Source organism: Pinus tabuliformis, chromosome 9 (genome assembly GCF_031772625.1).
Source record: "Pinus tabuliformis cultivar Carrire ecotype Pingquan chromosome 9, CPIR1, whole genome shotgun sequence".
Lineage (NCBI taxonomy): Eukaryota > Viridiplantae > Streptophyta > Pinopsida > Pinales > Pinaceae > Pinus > Pinus tabuliformis.
The window spans coordinates 538,998,208-539,020,609 of NC_142307.1; the positions used below are offsets into that span (position 1 = coordinate 538,998,208).

At 41.9% G+C, this 22,402-nt stretch overlaps 1 protein-coding gene across 1 annotated transcript; it reads left to right on the top strand.

Annotated features, from left to right (window-relative positions):
- The first annotated feature begins 12,910 nt into the window (after positions 1–12,910).
- Positions 12,911–13,875, top strand: LOC149149644 (jasmonate-induced oxygenase 2-like). Its single transcript, XM_089441146.1, has 2 exons — positions 12,911–13,294; positions 13,384–13,875. Exons 1-2 carry the CDS (start codon positions 12,935–12,937, stop codon positions 13,657–13,659), a joined length of 636 nt encoding a protein of 211 aa, XP_089297272.1. The 5' UTR covers positions 12,911–12,934; the 3' UTR covers positions 13,660–13,875.
- Positions 13,876–22,402: the final 8,527 nt, after the last annotated feature.

Here is a 22,402-nt window from a genome sequence, read left to right on the forward strand (position 1 = left end):
TTCATAGCATATCATAGCCATTCTCATTGATTTGCTATCTTGTTTGGTCATTATTACATTCTTGAAAATCACTGTTAACAATCTTTATATTTCCTTATGCTTGTTATGAATTGTGCTTAAGAGAACTTGCATCTTGTATCTAATAGCATGAGTAAATATTGTCTCTAATTGGAATACCTTTCTCTCATTCTTATAAATCTAATAAGCTCTGGAAGTAATTAGAGCTGCTAATTGTGTTTCATTGGAATTTTTTTGCTTCATTGAGATAGTCTTTCAAATTGCTCTCTAAGTATTTCATCTAAATTGCTCTTATATTGGATATCATTATAAGCATTTGGATCTCAAGTAATTTTTCTTGTTGAAGTACTTAATTTTCTTAATAACCTCATTGAAGCTATCACTCACATCTTGAATTTGCACCCTAAGTTAGAAGTGCATTTCTAAAAAACATACCTCCAAGCATAAGCTTGGTTGTAAGAAGATAGGACCGCCTTCTTCAAACAATTTGAGGACTCTAGACCCTCATCCACAGTTAACATAGGTGACCTTGCAAGCTCTTGCAAGAAGTCCCTTGTAGGAATGGAGACACCTAGGTGGTTAGAACCCCATGGGAGGTATTGTTAATGAGGCCATAGCCTCCTTCCTTTGGGCTTCTCTCTACAACTTGCATTCGAGACTAGTTCCAAAAGAATTGAGGAGAAGGAATCACTTAGATTAGGCATATAATTAAAAGTAACCAAGAGCTTGCATCTCACATAGTTTTAGGTCCTGCACTTCATATAGGATAGAACTTGCATATTGCAGCAACTGTTCATCCGGTAACTTGGAATTCTAATTCATATTGTGCAAGTAATTAATCTCTAAAGGCATTGGTCTCTAAATTGTGATCTTTAGAAATCTAATCTAATCATGCTAAATAACCATACTTGCCTCTTAATTTCAACCAAGTTGCTAGGCCATTCAGTTGTGTCTCCTTAACTTGTTGGTTTCCAACAAGTTGTTCATCATCTTATCCATAGGGACTACCCCCCTTAGTTTCCAGTTAGGAGACAACTTAAGTGGAGAGGGCAAGCATCAGAGTGACATCCCCTACCCTGAGCGTTGTCAAAATCTTGTGTACAATTTGAGCCCCAATAGAGCGTGAAGCAGATATCTGGTTTGGTGTTGACTAAATACACAGGGGAATCATTGAGTTGTCTATACAAGGTGGGGTCAACGTCCTCATCTTCTGATGCATCGATCTTCCTCTAGTTAGTAATCATAGGCATGGACATAGGCCTATAGTCCTGCATCCTTAATTTCTTCAGAATTTTTGTAGTATATTTCCTTTGACCAAGGAAGATCTCCTCGTCCCTCTGCCAAACTTCCAGACCTAGGATGTAATGCATCAGTCCCAAATTCTTCATGTCAAACTCTAATGCCAAGTTTCTCTTGCAATCCTTTATGAGCCCTGATGATCCTGTCAAGAAAAGATCATCCACATATAAATCTAGGATGAGTGGCTCACCCTCTACCATCATATAGTAAAGGGTTAGGATCCACATCACTCTTGACGAATGCCATCTGCTGCAAGTAGCTGTCAATCCGACCATACCATGCCCTGGGAGTTTGCTTGAGCCTGTATAGTGCACTCTTCAATCTGCATACGTGTGCCCCTCTCATGTGTCTCGAAGCCTGCTAGCTGTTCGATGTATACCTCGTCCTCTATCACCCCATTAAAGAGTGTTGTCTTGACATCCATCTCGTGAATTTTCCATCCCATCTGTGCTGCTAGAGATATCGTTAACCTAATGGAGGTGTATTTGGCAACTGGGGTGAAGGTCTCCTCATAGTCTATGTCTTCCTTTTGCACATATCCCTTTGCCATGAAACTAGCCTTGTACTTCTCCACGTTGCTGTCTGCAACATACTTGAGCTTGTAGATCCACTGAGAGCTCACAATAGACCTATCCACAAGTCTAGGTACTACCTCCCAAACATCATTTGTCATGATAGAGTTATAATCCTATACTATGGCATCCACCAACACTTGATGTTGTGCGACCTCTTAATAGATCTAAGCTTCATCAACTTGTGCCACCAATGCTTGATATCTGTCTAGCTGTCTGTGTTCTCTCCTATTCGTGTTAGGAGCTCTTATGTCCTATGCATCCCTTAGCGGCTGATGGACTTCTTTGTTGGTTCAACCACTAATGGTGAGAGGATTAACCAACTCCTCATCCTGCCTTTGCTGCTTTGTTTGCTGCAAACTCACAAAATCTCTTGTACTTGAGGTCGTGCTAGTACTGATAATTGTACTAGATCCTTGTGGCTACCTTAGCTGCTATCCCTATGGCTGCACCTATGGTGACCCCTACTGCTGGACCAATGGAGCTTCTTTTGGCTCACTCTAATCACCTGCTGACAAATTTTAAGATTTCTGGAAGGCTATGTCCTCCATGAACTTGCGTCCCTTCTCACGAAAATCTTCCTGTTGCTTGGAATATAAATCTTGTATGCCTTTAAGGTTTTGCTATACCTAATGAAGTACGTTTTTCATTTGGTATATGACAAAAGGCTATACTACCTAAGGTCCTAAAGTGACTTACTTCTGGCTTCTTCCTTGAGAAGACTTCTTCTGGTATTTTCTTTCCCAATGTAGTTTTTGTAGCATCGGATGGTGTTCTAGTCTCAACAATTGTCAGAGAGGCTAAGAAACTAGGACTCCATATCCTAGAAAAGGTTTCTAGAAAATCCACCTAGAAACGCCTTAATTAAGTTAATTAATCAGTAATTAATTTTTTCTTAAGTCTAACTCAAGGAAAATGATTAATTAACAATAATTAATTGAGGAAGGTGAGATTTCTCTAGAAACTCACATGGATCGACTAGGAAATAATCTCAGCCATTGATTAAGTTTTAATCTTGGCCATTGGAGTCTCACAGTGAGATTATAAGAAGTCAATGGGTAGATGGAGGAGCACACTTGAGATCGATTTCCTTGGGTAGTTCAATTTTTCTAGAGAGGGGATGCAAAGACAGAGAGGGGCAGAGACAGTGAGTTCGGAGGAAGTTTTCCAGTGTTAGACAGTCAACTAGAGGAGGGTCGACAAAGTTTGATTTGGCCAAACAAATGGTTGATTCAGTTGCTGGAGGCCGAGAGAATTTCTAGAAGGGGCTAGCGAGTCATTCTAAGAGGTTGGATTAGGTAGGCGACTTGATTAGTTGCAGTTCCAGATTGAGCGTATACGTGCTTGTGTAGATTTGATGCAGAGGCTGACGCAGGGGTTTCATTGAGCCCAGTTGGTGCCAGTTTTGGAGTTGGATCACTGCCGAGTGAGACAAAATTTGTCTCACTAATTTTTGTGGCCAGTTTTCTTGTAGTGGATTGCTAGTTTGGGCATCCAGTTGTACTCATATTTTTCTCACTACTGCTTAATAATACAAACCCTTAGCTGATGCATCTGTTTTCCCACAATGGGCTTTTTTGGGGCTTTTGTCCAAAAATAACGGTGTTACATTTTTGTGTGTGTGCCAGTATTTTCTCAGTTTCCAGTTTATCTTCCACAATATTTTTGTTTGTGAAGATTACAGTGTGATTAATTCGTTGTTGCGGTAGCAATAAACTGCTAAATTAATTTCAAGTTAGAAGAATTAATTCTAGTTGTTGCAATAGAATTTCAGTAGTGAAATTTTGACATGGTGTCAGAGCCAATTTGATCAGAAGGGGAAACTCACAAGCAGAAGAAGAAAATTCGTAGTTTAGATGGAGCAGCAAGGCAAATTTTCTGGCACCGCGCAGTGCCTAGCTAGGTAGTGCGAATTACTGGGCAGTTCGATTTTTCAGTGTAGGGTTGCAAAGAAATTCGCCTTGCTAGGTTCAATGATTCCAATAGGCAGAGGGAGCACCAGTAACTCATATTTTCACTGAGCAAATTCCTTGTTTGGGTGTAGAAGGGTTTTGCAACAATTTCTAGAGTAGAATCAACGCTTGGTGCAAGAGAAAGTGCACACACATTGGGAGATTTCTCACAGAGGGTTTCTTGTTTAGAAATCTAAATTTCTAGTTGCAGACGGAAGTAGATGCAAGAAAATTTTCTCACTCGAGATGGGAGTGCGAATAATAGAGTCAACAATCGAGTAGGAGAAAGAGGGAGATCTCCATTTCAATTTCTAGTTTTTGCAAAGATTGCTACAATTGGTCTTAGAAATCAGGATAGGTTGGAGGGAACCTCCAACTAAGTCATTTGGAAGGCTAGGATGTCCTTGTTAGATAGGCATGGCCTGAACATTTTTGCAGAGTGCGTTGTGGCTGTACCAACTGATGCAAATCAAATAAAATAGTACAAGAAAGAAATGGCCAAGGCAGAGTGGATGATCATGGATGGAGTTTGGGACCATATAGTTTCACATATATTTGGCAAGAATATTGCCAAGGAGATGTGGGATGCTCTCACTCAGCTATATTAGAACCCTTTCGAGTAGTGGAAGATGTTCCCTAAAGAAAAGCTGAAAAACATCAGGATTTATAAGTGTGAAGGCATTGATCCCTTTCTCATTGGAATTCAGGAAATCTGGGATGAGCTTGTAGCCATTGGGGAGGCGCCTCAACACACATAGCTTTTATGTTTGGCATTGAACAATGGCTTAGATGATTGGGAGAGCTTCGTCGAAGGCATTTTAGGACGAGATACTCTACCTAAGTGGGAAAAGATGTGGTTAGGCTTGCAACAAGAGAAGATGAGATGAGCACTAGTGAAGACCTCCATCAATGGAAGCAACAGTAATGGTTCGAAAGGTGAGGAGGAAGAGAATGTGGCCCTTGCATCAAAGGGTCCTAGTCAGGGACAAGGGGAGAAAAAGAAGATGGACCTATCTAAGGTAAATTGCTTCAGGTGTGGTGAGTTTGGCCACTACAACACTCAGTTTCCTCAAAGGAAGATGGACAAACAGGAGAAGCAAAACCAAGCGGCAACGTCTGCAGAGATAGAAAAATTGTTCTCTAGGTTGGAGGAAAATTTCGCCATGTTTGTAGCTCTGCCTCCAGGGGTTTGGTGGGGCGATATGGAGCTATAGTCCCAGAGTTGCACAGAGGATTGGGCAGGGTCAATTGAGGTGTCCTCATGAATCATTACCTTGCTACAGGGGCCCACTGTATTCAGTAGTAGGATGGATTAGTGTCACTTTATTTAGTCAGATTCCAGAGTGTGTTGCAGACTAGTTGCAGTCAGGTGTTGAGAAGTGCAAATGCAGTGTTGACAACAAAGCAGGAGGCTCACTCTTAGAGTTAGCTATGTAGATTCTCTAGTGGAAAGTGTAGTGGCTAGTAGCAGTTAGATGCTCGGGAAACAAGCAAAAAGACACGACTAATTCGGTATTTCAGATGATTCTCAGTTGCAGTAGCAACAACAACAATTGAGAGAGAGTTGCAGTGTAGATGCAAAGTTGGGAGCATTATAGTAGCGTCAACAACAACACAAATACAACATTAGAGTTGTGCAATGGATGGCGGGCAGTGGCAGGCAATCACAGTGGTCAGACATCACTAGCGTGTATAGAGGGAGATGTAGAGACTGGGTGTTGTAGCAGTACGACACTAGAACACCTTCCTCGCTAAGAGGGAGTGTTAGTTTTTGTAGCATCGGATGATGTTATAGTCTCGATAGTTGTTAGAGAGGCTGAGAGACACTAGGAATCGATAATCGAAAAATGGTTTATGGAGAATCCACCTAGAAATGCCTTAATTAAGTTAATTAATCAATAATTAAATTTTTCCTAAGTCTAACTTAGGGAAAATGTTCAATTAACTGTAATTAATTGAGGAAGGCGAGATTTCTCTAGAAAATCACGTGGATTGACTAGGAAATAATCTCAGCCATTGATTAAGTTTTAATCTTGACTGTTGGAGTCCCATAGTGAGATTATAAGAAGTCGATGGGTAGATGGAGGATCACACTTGAGATCGATTTCCTTGGGCAGTTCAATTTTTCCATAGAGGCGACGTAGAGACAAAGAGAGGCAAAGACAGTGAGTTCGGAGAAAGTTTTCCATTTCCGGAGATTCAACTATAGGTGGGCTGAGTTGTAATGACCCACTTATAGTAAATTAAAGTTTATGAAATCAAATAAAATTAATAAAATTATAAATTATAAATTAAATAAATTAAAATTAAATCATTAAAATAAATAAATAAACTTTATTTCAAATTAAGATATTCAAATAAAATAAAATCAGATTTTGTTTATAAAAATCAACACGTATCATACTTTGGACACGGTGATGGAGGATGTCGGTAAATGAAAACTTATAAGAAGGAAAGGACGGTTGGAGGCAGGGGGGAGAAAAGCAGGAGGAAAGTTTATACACAGAGAGTTTGTTTATCATCAGGAACAGTTGGGCCTTGCTTGTTCTGAGGTTTCTGGGCACGGGGGAACAGTCTGCTTCAACTGAGAAGTTTACTGGACTGAGTAGTGAGGTTCTGCTCAATTTGGCTAGGTGGTTTTGGTCTTTTGGTAACCGAAGCATGAATATTTTGAAGCATCATTGACTGTAGGATTACAGGTAAGTACTCTCTTTGTTTTTGTTAGTTAAATTTATAAAATTCAAGAATTTTTATCACACGATCATGATGTTTAATTTTAGAAGCCTTTACTGTCTCTGCAATGGCTGTAATATTCTGTTATTTCATATTCTGTTCATAGGGAATAGTTGTTTAAATTATTCACAGTTCTTACACAAGTTTTCTCAGTGAGTTTGCGCAGTGCTAGCGCAAAAGCTTCAGGGGCAGAGTTTGATTTGGCCAAATAGAGGGTCGATTCAGTTGCTTGATGCTGAGCAAATTTCCGAAAGGGGTTAACAAGTTATTCTTAGAGGCTGTATTGGGCAGATGACTTGATCAGTTGCAGTTCTAGGTAGAGTGTACAAGTGCATGCGCAAATTTGACGTAGAGGCTAACGCATGGGTTTTGTGTAACCTAGTTGGCATCGGTTTTAGAGCCAGATCAATGCCGGGTGAGACAAAATTTGTCTCACTAATTTTTGTGGCCAATTTTATTGTAGTGGATTACCAGTTTGGGCTTCCAGCTGTACTCAATTTTTTCTCACTGCTGCTTAATAATAAAAACCCTTAACTACTGCATTGGTTTTCTCACATTGGGTTTCTTCGAGGACTTTTGTCCAAAAATAAAGGTGTTACATTTTTGTGTGTGTGTGCCAATATTTTCTCAGTTTCTAGTTTATCTTCCACAATATTTTTATTTGTGAAGATTGCAGTGTGATTAATTCGTTGTTGCTGTAGCAATAAACTGCTAAATTAATTCAAATCTAGAATAATTAATTCCAATTGCTGCAATAGAATTTTAGTAGTGAAATTTTCACACCCAACGCCCTGTGAGAAACCTTGTTTTGGATATACACGACTGTGCTGCATGGCTCTACACACAGAAACTTGGGAAATTGCTGGTCATACAACATCACTTTTGTTGCCCCAATAATAGACCCGTTCTTCTTATTTGCTACTCCATTCTGTTGTGGATTGTATGGAGCTATCCATTCCCTCCCGATCCCTTCCTTTGCATAGAAACCTATGAAGGCACTGTCTGCGTACTCTCCTCTGTTCTCTGAACGAAGCACCTTCATCTTCTCACCTCTCGTATTTTCTACTATATATTTAAACTCTTGAAAGTGACTGAAAACCTCGTCCTTAGTCTTCAAGAATTAGTCTTAGGTTTTCTTGGAATAATCATGGATTAAGGTGATGAAATATTCATACCCTCTGAGAGATCTAGTGGACATTGGGCCACAAATATCTGGGAATGCTGCGTTAGCATATTTCCCAAGTATGCACCCCCTGCACACGTCATTGTGTTCTGTGCCTGATTTTAGAACACTTGTTAGTGTCTCCCTAAGCATCTTAAGTGTTCCATGGTGTTGATGTCCTGTTCCCCTATGCCATAGTTCATTCAGGCCTGTGCCACTGTTACTGCTATCACTGTTATTGCTAACTAGTGCCATTGGAGAGTCGAACTGTAACCTGTACAATCTGTTGCTTCACACCCCAATCTATATCACCTTCTTCCAGTTTTGGTGTTTGACGAACACCTTCTTCCCTACAAAGTAAACATCATATCCCTTATCTTATAACTGAGATACTGAAATTAGGTTCATACCAAACCCTGACACATACAATACGTCTGTAACACTTGGGCTTGCTCCTGACTCCCTCTTGTGAAAATTCCTACACTGAAGAACCCCTACTGCAACAAATCTGAATCTACTTCACCTACTTGATTTTTAAATTAAATTCATCAAGTTGTTCTTCTGAATACTAAAGCAAATTGCTTCTGCCGCCTACACTAATTGAATATTTGATCTCATGAAACATAAAATAGAGCAAAGAACAAGATACATAGAACACACTTATTTTTGGACACAATAGTCCCTAGAAAAACTCAATGCGGGAAAACCAGTGCAACAACTCTAAGGGTTTATTATAATGTAGGAGAAATATTTGAATACAAATCTAGGATGCTCATCTACCAATCCATTACAGAGAAAATATTGGCAGAAAATCTGAGTGAGTTTTACCTCACTTCACCTGGAAGATTTCCAGCTGATCCGACAACAAGACTGGCTAATCCTGACTACTTCTACGCTGGCCTTGCGTAGGCCCTGCGTCAGACTTTCAGGCTATGCGTCAGCCCTGCGTTGGCTCTTCTGCCCTCTGCATTAGCTATCCTAGCTGTTCCGGTAGTTCCAACTTCTACGAGATAGGCAACTTTTTCCTCTGTGCTAGCCTTTCTGGCTTTGCGTCAAGACTGCATGGGCCCAGACTGGCCCAACGTTATCTCTCCCGGCTTTTGCGCTTCCTCCACAAGCTCTCTCTACCTCTTTGTTAGTATTCTCCGGAAAGTCCTTCTTTTGGATTCTCTCTACTCCTCTGCTGCTAGATCTCCCCAATCGATTTCCCTCTTGAGAACTTCTCACCTCAGAAAATCGATTTCCTCAATCTCACTGTGTGTTTCCAAATGAACCCCAAGCCTCCATTTTATACTTTTCCTATTGACTCTTCAATGGCTGAGATTAAGTCTCTAATCAACGCCTAAGATTAAAACATGACTTGATTCGCCTTATAGATTATTCTCACCCATATTTTGATTAATACTCATTAATATTTTAATTTCCCTAAGTTTAGACTTAGGAACTCCATTAAAAATATTAGTTATTTTAATAAAATACAATCCAGGTGGAATTTCACCAAAGGGTTTCTGGGTTCTTAGAACTCATGTGCCTTAGCCTCTCCACCAATTTTCAAGACTTGGGCACTTCCGATGCTACCAAAAACTAACACCCTCGAATATCATTTGTACCTCATCCAACTGGGGTACATTTAGTTTTGTTTCCCATTTTTATTTGGAAGTCCATATCCACCCCATAGTAACTGGAGAAACACTCTCTGACTCCTTCCATGTGATCCAATGTTCCACTACCTATACACTAGATACCCTGTGATGTTGAACTAGAGAGGCAAGCAATCTGAGCGAATTCATTTTCCAATCCAGAAGAAAAATTGGTAGCCTCTTGAATGTTGAATCTCTCTACGACCATACTGGAGAAATTTGGAAATAATTTTGTGTGCTTTTCTCTTCCTGCCCTGCGCAAATTTGCAACTGCAACACTTGTTGCATATATCTTTGCCTAGATTTGATAAATCTGCCTTTCAAAATCAATATTCTTCCGAGCAGAACCCTCTTTCTGGCAAATCCACCATCAGTTGCTATAGATTTGAGGCACTTTACTCTTTTCCACCAATATGGATCTGGAAATCGAGCTCTTCCTCTCAACTCTACACATTGTTGGGATGACTTGCACATATTTGGAGAAAGTGCTTCAGATTTGCCATTGAAATTGCATGATCTCACACCTTGCCTCCGAGTTTCAGATTTGATCAAACTTGGCTTTGACACCATTTGAAAATTTCTTGATTGCAGTTACTGGAGTTTATTCTTCTAACTGTTAACATTTTGATTGTTTACGACAATTAACAAATAAATCACAACTGCAGTTTTCAGGATAAAAATACTGAGAAATTGATGCATACACAATAAAAATCAACACAATAATTTTGGACTAATGTCCCCCAAAAAACCCCAAAGGGAAAACCGATGTAGCAGATGAGGGTTTATATTATTATTATGCAATAGTAAAATCTCAGTACAATAATTTGGATGCCTCGTTGCCAATCCTTCGACAGATAATCTGTCAAAATTTTTAGGAGAGAATTTTCTCTCTATAAATCAATTGGCCTCCTTTTAGCCTGCTAGCATTGCCTACTAGCCGCTCGTACCACTGATCTGTGCAAGTCTGGATGGCCCCTGAAACTGCCTCCATCTGGGCTGTCTAGCCTCCTTCTGCCTTTGAAAATGACTCACTCTGCCTTTCCACCTTTAGCAACTGAATTGATCTCTTCTTGGCACTCGCACTAGGGTTTCTGACTCTCACACTGCATGGATGAATTTTTTTCAAAACAATCTGACCTCCCTCTTTCCTACCTCTCAGACACTGGAAATCCATTGCGAAATTCATTCAGAATTCTCTCTGCTGCTCCCTCAGTCACTGATGCTCCTCCATGGGCTTGAATTCTTTCCCTTACTGAATCACTATGCACTGAGAAATTCACACTTCCTGGATGCTTGCTCTCTCACTTGTGACTCTCCTCATCCCATCGATTTGCTCTTATAATCTCTCGCTGGAGCTTCAACGACCATGATTAGATCCTCATCAACGACTAAGATCATCTTAGACTTGATCCATGTGAGTCTCTAGAGAATTCTCGATCATCCACAATTAATTCCCTTTAATTAATCAATTTTTCTAAGTTAGACTTAGGGAATTTCTAATTATTAATCAATTAATTTAATTGAGGCATTTTTCAAGCTTATCTCACGAGACCTTTTCTGGGTTTTGGAGAACTTGTATTCCTTAGCCTCTTAGATCCAAATCAAGACTAGAACACCTGTCTGATGTTACAAAAACTAACAAATAAAATCTTCTAGGTAGCATAAATTTCACACAAGGATTTCTTCTCATAATATGAAGAACCGTGTCCTTAGGAATCGAGTGATGGCCATAATGAGTGAGGTAGAGCTCATGCTAGGATTTTGCCCATATGCTAATGTGTATGTCCTTGTCATATTTTGCATTTTGATCTTCCTTTGTTTTTACTTCTAGCAATCATATGCCTTTTCTTGTTATTTTAGCAGCATCAACCTCCTAGGGCAAAGTTACGGGCCCTACCCAAGTGTTAGGATGTATGGTGCCAATCTCAGAGAACCAATGTTAGTTGAACCCAAAGAAGGGAGGCAAAATATGGGGCCTATAATTTAAGATGGAAAGTGGTAAGTAGGGAGGAAGAGAGAGATGGGACTATGTTATCTCAATCGGGGTTTCCCATGTTGTGTCTCTCCTATACCAATCAGGCCATTAGAGGAGGTCACACTAGATTAGGATGAAAGATTAACCCACCATTTAAGGTGAGGGAACAAGATGATAGTCAAAACCCTTCTTCCTTCTAGGTTACCCCATAATCCATGTCAAATGTTCAAAATACAAACAAGCATAAGCACATGATTGTAAAATGAATAACGCACACTGTGATCGAAAGGCCACCTTCCAATGTGCGCTCTTGCCAAATGGGAAAGGAAACATATGACTGATGCAGGTGGCGGAGAAATGAATGGCACATCATTATCAACTATTAGTGGCTATCAGGGGTTGCCGGCTGGAAGAGATGGTAGGAGAAAATTTTCTTCTATGGGTTTACCCACTTTTGGTGGGTAACAAGCAACATTACCCCTCTATAGGCCTATGATAATGAAATTGAGGACAATGCATAAAGGAAACAATATTCCCTTACATGAGATTTAAGCAACCAGACAATACAAGTACACCATGAAGCCTCCAAATCCTTTTTATTCCAAAATGAATGAATGAATACAATAACAAAAATTTCTTCCAATTTGTTCTACACTAGCTTGCAACAGAGGAGGACACTTTGATTTATAGATAGGAAGGAGGAGATCCTAAGGAGAAATGTGTGGATCACAAGAAAGGGTGTGAATCCCAAGAAGAGGTGTGCGTATCCAAAGAAAAGTGCGAGTCCATGAGGGACTGCGTATCCATTCAAGGAGTGAACTTATACTCATGCCCACTTGTCTCACGACTTAAATTAGCCTACTTGTCTCCAAATCGGGCTAACTTAGCTGCTTAACTCGCGAGTCGCAATTCATCCTCAATTAGTGAGTCAACTCGTCCTTTAGCTCGCCTCCATCTCATCACTTAACTCATGAGCCTTGTTGGGACTGGAGATAAGTCGAAACCTATGACTTAACTCCCCTTGACTTGTCTCCAACTCATTATTGACTAACTGTGAGTCTCAGTGAGACTAGAGACAAGTAAAAGCATGTTTCCTAAAAATAAGGAGCTAGTTTATTCACCTTTCTTGAGTAAATAATTGATTTTCATGAGGGAAATTTTCATTATTAAGAAATTTCCCACAAAACAGTGTCACCTTTCTTATGTACATACATGCCATATGAGACATGAATTTATTTAAAAATGATTGTTTTGTGGGAAATTTTCATTATTAAGAAATCCTAGAAAAACCTAGAGTCAAGATAATGCCTAGCATTGTAAAATACATTGACCATAGACTTATATATGGGCTCGTATGAATTTTCGTTTTGGGTTCAGCGCCTTATATATCGATCTGTAATTCCATATTAAAGTAATGATGTAATTCCATATTAAAGTAACGATGATCTTGTGCTAGTATTATAACTTTGGTGTCTGAATGCTTATACATATTGTTTCTGCTCAATGTCTTTAAAAAAAATCGAGTTAAAGAAACAGGGTCATCATGATTTCACGTATTTGTGTGGAGAAGGGTTAAGCCTAAGATGTCTGAAAACAAATTTTGTGGTTGCAGGGAAGCTATGGATGAATACAGGAGAGAGTTGTCCAAGTTATTCGAGTGGGTGATGGCGGTATTGTCGCGTGATCTGGGCTTAGAGACGGAAAATTCTCTGAACGAAAGCGTGGGAGAGGAGAGGAAGGAATTGCATATCAGAATAAATTATTATCCACCGTGTCCTCAACCGGATCTGGTTGTGGGATTGGCACCCCATTCTGACATCGTCGCGCTGACCATTCTCCTCGACGACCAATGCCCAGGGCTTCAAATTCGCAAAGATGGGGAGTGGCTTGATGTCCAATGCGTTCCTGGCGCTCTGGTTGTGAACGTCGGTGATCAGTTGGAGGTAGGTTGAAATCATACTCCTAGCAGACTGATACTGAGATGCTGAAACGATTAATTGGGTTGATAACAGCTGGTATGTTGATGAAGCAGATATTGAGCAATGGGAAATACAGGAGCATCGAGCACAGGAGCGTGGTGCACAAAGACCGCTCGAGAATGTCATGGGCCATGTTTTGCAGCCCAGCGCCTGATGTGGTGGTGTCACCCAGGACAGAATTGACGGACGAGGAGCATCCTCCATTGTACCAGGGAGTTTCTTTTGGTGAGTATAGGATGAAATTTTTCAAAAAGGGTTTTGAAGGAAAGGACCATGTTCATGGACTGAAGGTGCAGAGCGATTGCCACAGCAAGCAAGCAAGCATTTAATGCCGAGGAACATTCGCGTAGCCTGTCTTGCGTCCGTTTAACGCTCTCTTGTCTTCGTTTTTTTCACGATACCTTAAGGTTGTATTGTCTTTGTTTGTTCTTTATGAGCGGTAAAGAAACTGTGCCTGATTAGTTTCGCAGACACATAGTTTCACCGAGATCAAACCTTTCCATTTAATAATAGACCACATCTTGGGGATTTGATATATTTTAAAAGTGTTTATGTTTTGATTAAATCATAATTTAAAATATATATATATATATAGTTTGATATCATCTGGATGCTATGTATCAATTAAACTAAATTTGATCTATGCAATTTTTTAATTTAGTTATCAATTAAATTAAATCAAGTCAAAAATGTTTTCCATATGAAACTTTTTTCAACCAAGGTTCTTGTAAGAAGGGGACCCATATAAATTAATATATTATCAGTAATATATATAGATATAATCAATTAAACCAAAAACATAATCTATAACTCTCTTTCTCTCTCGGGAAAAAAAATAAAAATACACAGTTCTAATTATTATTATTGAACACTTAGAATAACACTTAGAATTATAATACTCATGAAAAACACAACTCAATAGCCATGCCTTAAATTATGATACTCATTAAAAAAAACCAACTCAATCCCCATTCCTTGAGATAACCCACCATACACTATTTAAAAATGAAAACACTGATATTGTAATGACAAATGTAATTCGTGTTATTGTTGATTATAAATATCATCACATATGCTGCATAGGGCAGTCACAATGAATCTGTGTATGTGCCCTAAACCCATGTCCATCTCGCGATTTTTACGCCGTAAGGCGTCTCCTTTTGAAATGAATTGCCCTAGCTGTCGCGGTGTCCTATTGTTCACCGTAGATTTATGGTGTTAGACGATTGAACTGATTTTGATCGTTGATCTAGGTTATGGTGTAAGGTTGTTTGCGGTCCGCGGAGTACCTCAATCGGCCGGAAAAACTGCAAGATCGCCAGGTGCAAGAAACGCTATAATCCCCAACCTTTGTAATGCCCAAACCTCTTCTTTCATGAATCTGTGTGGGTACAACAGGCGTTGTTGATTTTGTTGGGCTGGCGGGCCAAGCGGACCCTTCTTCCAGATTCTTTAGAACAAACCATTCATTCTTGTTGAACGTTTCCAGTACGATCCACCGAGTTATGAGCTCAATTTTGACGACGGGATTCGGCAGGCCGAGGATCAACAGTTCCAGGGTTTGTCTTTGTCTACAGTGAAGCTCGAGGAGTTCACAGGCGCAAGAAATTCCAGAAGAGCTGTAAAGGATATACAGAACCTGCAAGTAATTGAACCCTGCATGTCATAAGTAACCGGAATTTACTTTGAGCGTGAGCGTCCGTGGGTTGTGTTTTTGTGGGCTCGTTGATCCAGGTGGATATTGGTGGCCACCTGCCAAGTCCACCTGGACCCCCACCATTGTCTTTCTCAGCATTTTCAGTTTCCTTAATTGTAGCACAACTTACTATTTTTAGCAGTTTTTCGGGTCCTGAACTTCCGGAGCCGTTTTGAGGCCCTAAACGACGTTTTTTGGGGAATCCGGGGGCAACACGAGTCCATGGAATGGACTGGTGTTGCCCGTTCCAACAATGATAGTGCTCGGATAGATCTTTCTAATGAGCTATTGTACGCATCAAACGGAGATCATATGCCAAAGTTACGACCCCGGGAAGTTGATGTACCAACTTACCCCAAACGGGGCCCACAGTTTGGCGTTTCATCTCCTAGGGTTAGGTTTTGGAATGTTAAGGGTTTTTCCATTGTTTCTCAACAATAAATAGGCCTTCGAGCCTCATTGTAACACAGTTCAGAGGCATGTAGCCATCACATCTCTTCTCAGAGATAAGCTACCATCGCCCTAGCTAGTTTATTTCCATTTCTATCTGTAAGCATATTTCAGTATTTTCCATTAATGAAATGAAGTATTATTTCTGCTGCATCTTTGTGTATATGGTTATCTCTGTAATTTGTTGCGTTCCTGTTTAAATCCAGATCAGTGGTATCAGAGCGGTCTACTTTTTCTCTGTTTTTCTTTGCATGTCCCCAACAAGGTCGGGATATAAGGAGTTAGGGCTTGAACTGGTTGAACCTTTGCATGACCAACCTCGCAAATCCCGACGGCCTCCCATGGCGGACGAGAAGAAAGACGAGGGGGCAGGGGATCCCATCAAAATCTTGCTCGAAGAAGCGCTCGAGCGACAACGGAACGTGATGATGGATAGCTTTGCGCAGATCCTTCAGCGGCTACCCAGAAGCGGCGCATTGGCTTCCAGCAGATCCTCTGGAAACGCCACACCCTTTAAGGTACAAGTTAATTTTGAAATCCCCATATTCGAGGGTCAGATAGACGCCGATGCCGTAGATAAATGGTTAAATCTGCTAGAGGGTTATTTTTCTGTTCATGAATTTTCGAGTCGGGAAAAGATTGTTTTTGCTCTTCTCAAAGCAGCCCCCCACGTCAAGGACTGGTGGGAAACCTACTGCGAGCAGAAGGATGAAAGTACTGGCTCACTATTTTCAGCCGCACCCACCTGGGATTCGTTCCAGGATGCCATCAAGGAGCAGTACTACCCTGTCGGAAGCTATGAGGATGAATACATAAAGTGGACCACGCTGCGGCAGGGAAGGGACCAAGACGTGCCGGAGTTCACCAATCTTTTCCATACCCTTCGCACAAATTTGGGTATCAAGGATTCGGAGCAACATTTGATACTCAAATACCGTGGCTGCCTGCACAAGTACATCCAGGAAGAAATACAGTTCCTAAACATCCCCTCGCTCGGCGCAGCATACCGGTATGCCGTCAAGGTCGAGCAGAAGTTTAAACAAAAGAAGCGAGACTTTGGATCTGCGAATCCAAAGCAGGGGAAAGGTGCCCCTAAACCACAGAACAAAGGACAAAGCCAAGGTGAGAAAGCCCAAGACAACCAGCCGAAGCTGCAAGCAAAGAGCAACGCCGCGAAGCCGAGAAAGGACACTGGAAAATGGTGCGAGTTCCATAAGAGCTCCACTCACAACACAAGTGAGTGTCGGGACAAGCAGTCACTGGTGGCTGAGCTAAAGGTTTCAGAATCAGATGCATGTTCCGACTCTGAGTCAGAACCCGATAAGGGGTATGAAAAAGGGAAGCAAATCATTGATGCGGATCCCAGCGCCACTGTTGCTACCGCAAAGATCCAGAAAAATGAACCTGAAGATCCAGAGGAGGAGGAGCGTCTCTTCCACTCCCAGATGTGGGTAAAGGGCTCCCCGATACAGTTCATTGTTGATAGCGGGAGTCAAAAGAACCTCATTTCGGCAGAGGTCGTGAAGCGGTTGGGCTTACCGACCACAGCACATCCACAACCATACACCATTGGGTGGCTTCACCAAGGGCGAGATCTTCGCGTGAGCCAGCAGTGTCGCCTTCCATACAACATCAAGCCCTTCACGGATGAGGTATTGTGTGACATTGCTCCCCTTGAAGTTTGTGATGTGTTACTAGGACAACCATACTTGTGGAAGCGACATGCTGTGTATGAATCAAGGCCCCGTGCTGTTATTATTACATTGGGAAATAAGTTGTTCAGGATACCAGAGGTAGCACCACCTGCCGCCATCTCTTTGATTACTGCAAAACAATGCAGTAAGATCATTTCCAAAACCAGAAAATTTGTTTTCCTGATGATACGCCCTCAAGGGAAGAAGAAGACAGTGGCCGCGGCCTCCAAACGGGGTCCCTCTGCACGACAGCTACAGATGGACAAGATTGTGGAGGAGTACAAAGACATCTTCACCTCCCCGGCAGGGGTTCCTCTGCACTGTCAAGTCAAGCACTCCATCGATCTGACCCCAGGTGCGCCGCTACCCAATGGACCAATTTATCGGCGCTCCGTTCTGGAGAACAATGAAATCAAGAGGCAGATTTAGGAGCTCCTGCAGAAAGGTCACATCCATCTGAGTTCTTCGCCCTGTGGGAGCCCGATAGTGTTGGTACAGAAGAAGGATGGGACGTGGAGACTCTGTATTGACTATCGGGCGCTGAACAAGATCACTGTCCGTAATAGGTACCCGATCCCGCGGATTGATGACCTCCTAGACCAACTAAAGGGGGCGAAATATTTCAGCAAGATCGATTTGAAGTCAGGATATCACCAGGTACCAATTGAACCCTCAGATGTGTGGAAGACTGCCTTTAAATCCAAGGAGGGCCTCTTCGAATGGTTGGTCATGCCTTTCGGATTGACGAATGCTCCTGCAACCTTTATGAGGCTAATGGATGACATCTTGCGGCCATTCACCAACTCCTTTGTAGTAGTATACTTGGATGACATTCTGATCTTCAGCCAGAGTTGGGAAGAGCACCTCCAACACATCCGACAAGTTCTCCAAACACTGCGGCAACACAAGCTATGTGCCAATTTGGAGAAATGCACTTTTGGCATGACCGAGGTTCAGTATCTGGGATACATCATTGATGAACAGAGGGTGCATGTCGATCCAGCCAAGGTCCAAGTCATTCGGGATTGGCCCTCTCCAACCACTCTAACAGAGCTCCGCAGCTTTCTAGGTCTTGCCAACTTCTACCGCAGGTTTGTGTTGGGATTTTCTCATATTTCTTGGCCCTTGAGTCAAGTCACCAAGGGCGGGGCGAAAGCAAAATTCTTTTGGTCTGAATCTCAACAGAAGGCATTCAGGGAGTTGAAGGATCGCCTCTGCACGACACCAGTGCTCGCGTTACCAGATTTACAACAACCATTTGAGGTCGAGACAGATGCCTCTGACTATGCTATTGGGGCAGTCCTTACTCAACATGGACATCCAGTGGCATATCACAGTGAAACACTTTCAGACACAGTCCGGAAGTACCCCACTTATGATAAAGAGATGTATTCCATTGTACAGGCTTGCCGACAATGGAAGCATTACATTTTGGGGAAGGAAACGGTCATCCACACAGACCACCGACCTCTGCAGTTCATACAGACCCAAGGGAAATTGCAGAATGATCGCCATCAGAAGTGGTCTACATACCTGCAACAGTTTCACTTGAATATCAAGTATAAAAAGGGCAGCACCAATAATGTTGCAGATTGCCTCAGTCGACCACCGATCATGGCGCTAACCACCGTGCTCAACTCTTGCGGGCACGAGACTTCTGATTGGCCACTTCTCTACAAAAGCGACCCAGAATTCAGCCACACATACCAGACACTCTTGGAGGGTCGGCAGGTTGCAGATTTTCACCTCCAAGATGCCTTATTATGCCACCTCGGTCACCTTTGTGTTCCTTCAAGCGAGCGTGCCAAGATGATTTGGGAAGCACACTACAGTCGGGCTGCTGGGCATTTCAGGGTCGAGAAAACAGTGGCAGTACTGCAAAACTATTTCTATTGGCCGAATCTTCGACAGGATGTTGGGAAGTACATCCGATCATGTACTGCCTGTGACATTGCCAAACCGGCCATTAAGAAGCAAGGCCTCTATACCCCGTTGCCTACCCCTAGTCGACCTTGGGAATCCATCTCCATGGATTACATGTCAGGCCTTCCTTCCACTAAGCATGGAAATGACTGTGTTTTTGTGGTCGTCGACAGGTTGTCAAAGATGGCCATTATGATGGCCTGCAAGAAGAATATCACAGCAGAAGCCACTGCTAAACTCTTCTTTGAACGAGTGTGGGTGCACTTTGGGATCCCACAGTCTATCATCTCAGATCAGGACAGTCGGTTTCTTAGCACCTTTTGGTCCAGTCTCTGGTCAATGCTGGACACCAAACTCACAAAGTCCACAGCCTTCCATCCTCAAACTGATGGCCAGACAGAGGTTGTCAATAGGATGATTGTGCACATTCTGCGCATGTATAACTCAAAGCATCCACGCACATGGGACGAGAGCCTCCCCTACGTTCAGCACAGCTACAACCGAGCTCTTCACAGCTCCACTGGCCATAGCCCTTTTCAGGTGGGTTTGGGATTCCAGCCACTATGCCCCATTGATGTGGCCATGCCACTTGCAGCTACTCACATGAATTTAGCTCATGTCCAGTCCGAAACAAATAAGGCCACCAGCTTCATTGAGCGCATCCAACATATTCGCCAGCAGGTCCATGACATTCTTGAGAAATCAAATGCCAAGTACAAGCAGCGACATGATCAACATCGGGTGCCACACAAGTTTCAGGTGGGCGATAAAGTCTGGTTGCATTTGCAAAAGGAACGCCTTACTGGAGCCTATCGGAAATTGAGACCACTCCGATATGGTCCTTACACCATTAGTAAGGCTATGGGAGATAATGCATTTGAGCTCAGCATTCCCCCATTCCTTGGCCTGCACCCAGTATTCAATGTGGACCGCCTTCGGCCATACTTTCCACCATTGCTAGACACATCCGACATTGCAGAACAGCTCAAACCCACAGAATTAAATCCAGATTGCATGGAACAAGCTGCAACTGATCAGATCATGGACACACAGATCAAGAACACTTGCCAACAGAATATCCAACTGTATCGAGTTGTCAAAGCGGGCCAACTCCTTCAGCAGGGCAAGTGGCTCACCAGGGAACAAGTTCAGCAGAAGTTTCCTCATCTCATGGAGGAGCTCAACGCAATGGGGACCATTGCTTCCTAAGGGGGGAGGAATGATCCAGGTGGATATTGGTGGCCACCTGCCAAGTCCACCTGGACCCCCACCATTGTCTTTCTCAGCATTTTCAGTTTCCTTAATTGTAGCACAACTTACTATTTTTAGCAGTTTTTCGGGTCCTGAACTTCCGGAGCCGTTTTGAGGCCCTAAACGACGTTTTTTGGGGAATCCGGGGGCAACACGAGTCCATGGAATGGACTGGTGTTGCCCGTTCCAACAATGATAGTGCTCGGATAGATCTTTCTAATGAGCTATTGTACGCGTCAAACGGAGATCATATGCCAAAGTTACGACCCCGGGAAGTTGATGTACCAACTTACCCCCAAACGGGGCCCACAGTTTGGCGTTTCATCTCCTAGGGTTAGGTTTTGGAATGTTAAGGGTTTTTCCATTGTTTCTCAACAATAAATAGGCCTTCGAGCCTCATTGTAACACAGTTCAGAGGCATGTAGCCATCACATCTCTTCTCAGAGATAAGCTACCATCGCCCTAGCTAATTTATTTCCATTTCTGTCTGTAAGCATATTTCAGTATTTTCCATTAATGAAATGAAGTATTATTTCCGCTGCATCTTTGTGTATATGGTTATCTCTGTAATTTGTTGCGTTCCTGTTTAAATCCGGATCACTCGTATGAATTTTCGTTTTGGGTTCAGCGCCTTATATATCGATCCATATTAAAGTAATGATGTAATTCCATATTAAAGTAACGATGATCTTGTGCTAGTATTATAACTTTGGTGTCTGAATGCTTATACATATTGTTTCTGCTCAATGTCTTTAAAAAAAATCGAGTTAAAGAAACAAGGTCATCATGGCGTTCATGGCATTAGCTTGAGCTCCATTACGAGCGACTGGTCTTGCCAAATAAGTTGTGCATTCTTGATTTTATTTCCTCATGTGTTAGAACAAAAAAATGAAGTAATATTGAAGCAGCTGTTATCAAATAAATATTATTTAATTGATTAAAGTTTATGTGTAGTAGGGAGAAAATTTCGCATAATGAAAACAAAAATCTCTTCATACAAAATTCTCAAAGTTTTCTTCAGAATAATTTTTTTTTCCAGACAACCACTTCTTTATAGGCTTACCCTAATAACTTTCTCTATAGCTTCCTCCATACAACCACATCTATACAACTTCTTCCCCACATACTTTTTCCTCACATATTTCCTCTATACAAACTCTTTCACACACTTCCTCTTCACAAAGCATTTAGTTTAACATGAGGTATTTGGTTTGGGCTGGAATTTTGTCTTTTGTCTAGACTAACACAAACTCTTCCACACACTACTTCCTCATAAAGCATCATGTTCCACACACTTCCTCCTCACAAAGTATTTAGTTTAACATGAGCTATTTACGCCGTAAGGCGTCTCCTTTTGAAATGAATTGCCCTAGCTGTCGCGGTGTCCTATGGTTCACCGTAGATTTATGGTGTTAGACGATTGAACTGATTTTGATCGTTGATCTAAAACTGAAATAAAACTAAGTTATGGTGTAAGGTTGTTTGCGGTCAGTGGAGTACCTCAATCGGTCGGAAAGAGTACCTCAATCGGCAGGAAAAACTGCAAGATCGCCAGGTGCAAGAAACGCTATAATCCCCAACCTTTGTAATGCCCAAACCTCTTCTTTCATGAATCTGTGTGGGTACAACAGGCGTTGTTGATTTTGTTGGGCTGGCGGGCCAGCAGACCCTTCTTCCAGATTCTTTAGAACAAACCATTAATTCTTGTTGAACGTTTCTCGCTGTGGGGAGTGAATGCAGGGGCCTGTGAATGAACAGGGTGCCTTGTTAGGGTAAATTGAAGGGATTGTGCTCTTTTGCAAGTCACTGGCGGACTTCCCATGACCTCAAAACTGCAGGACCGAGTTTGGCGAGTGGATTCTAGTCTTATAGTCACCTTCTGACATGAATTGTTTTTGTTAGCTTTCTTTCGATAATCCGAATGTCTCAGAAATTCATATATAGCGACCATCATAAGGTGGATGTTAAAAGTGCCATTTAAGCTCGTCAGTGGACCTCCTACTGTCGCTGCTGGAATTCATGTTTATAGCAAAATCTTTGTACATCTACAAGATCGCT

Excerpts from the sequence above, each read along its gene's own strand:
- LOC149149644 (XM_089441146.1), top strand. The coding sequence starts at position 12,935 with ATGTCTGAAAACAAATTTTGTGGTTGCAGGGAAGCTATGGATGAATAC. Across the intron at positions 13,295-13,383 it reads ACGTCGGTGATCAGTTGGAG|ATATTGAGCAATGGGAAATA; the intron begins GTAGGTTGAAAT and ends TTGATGAAGCAG.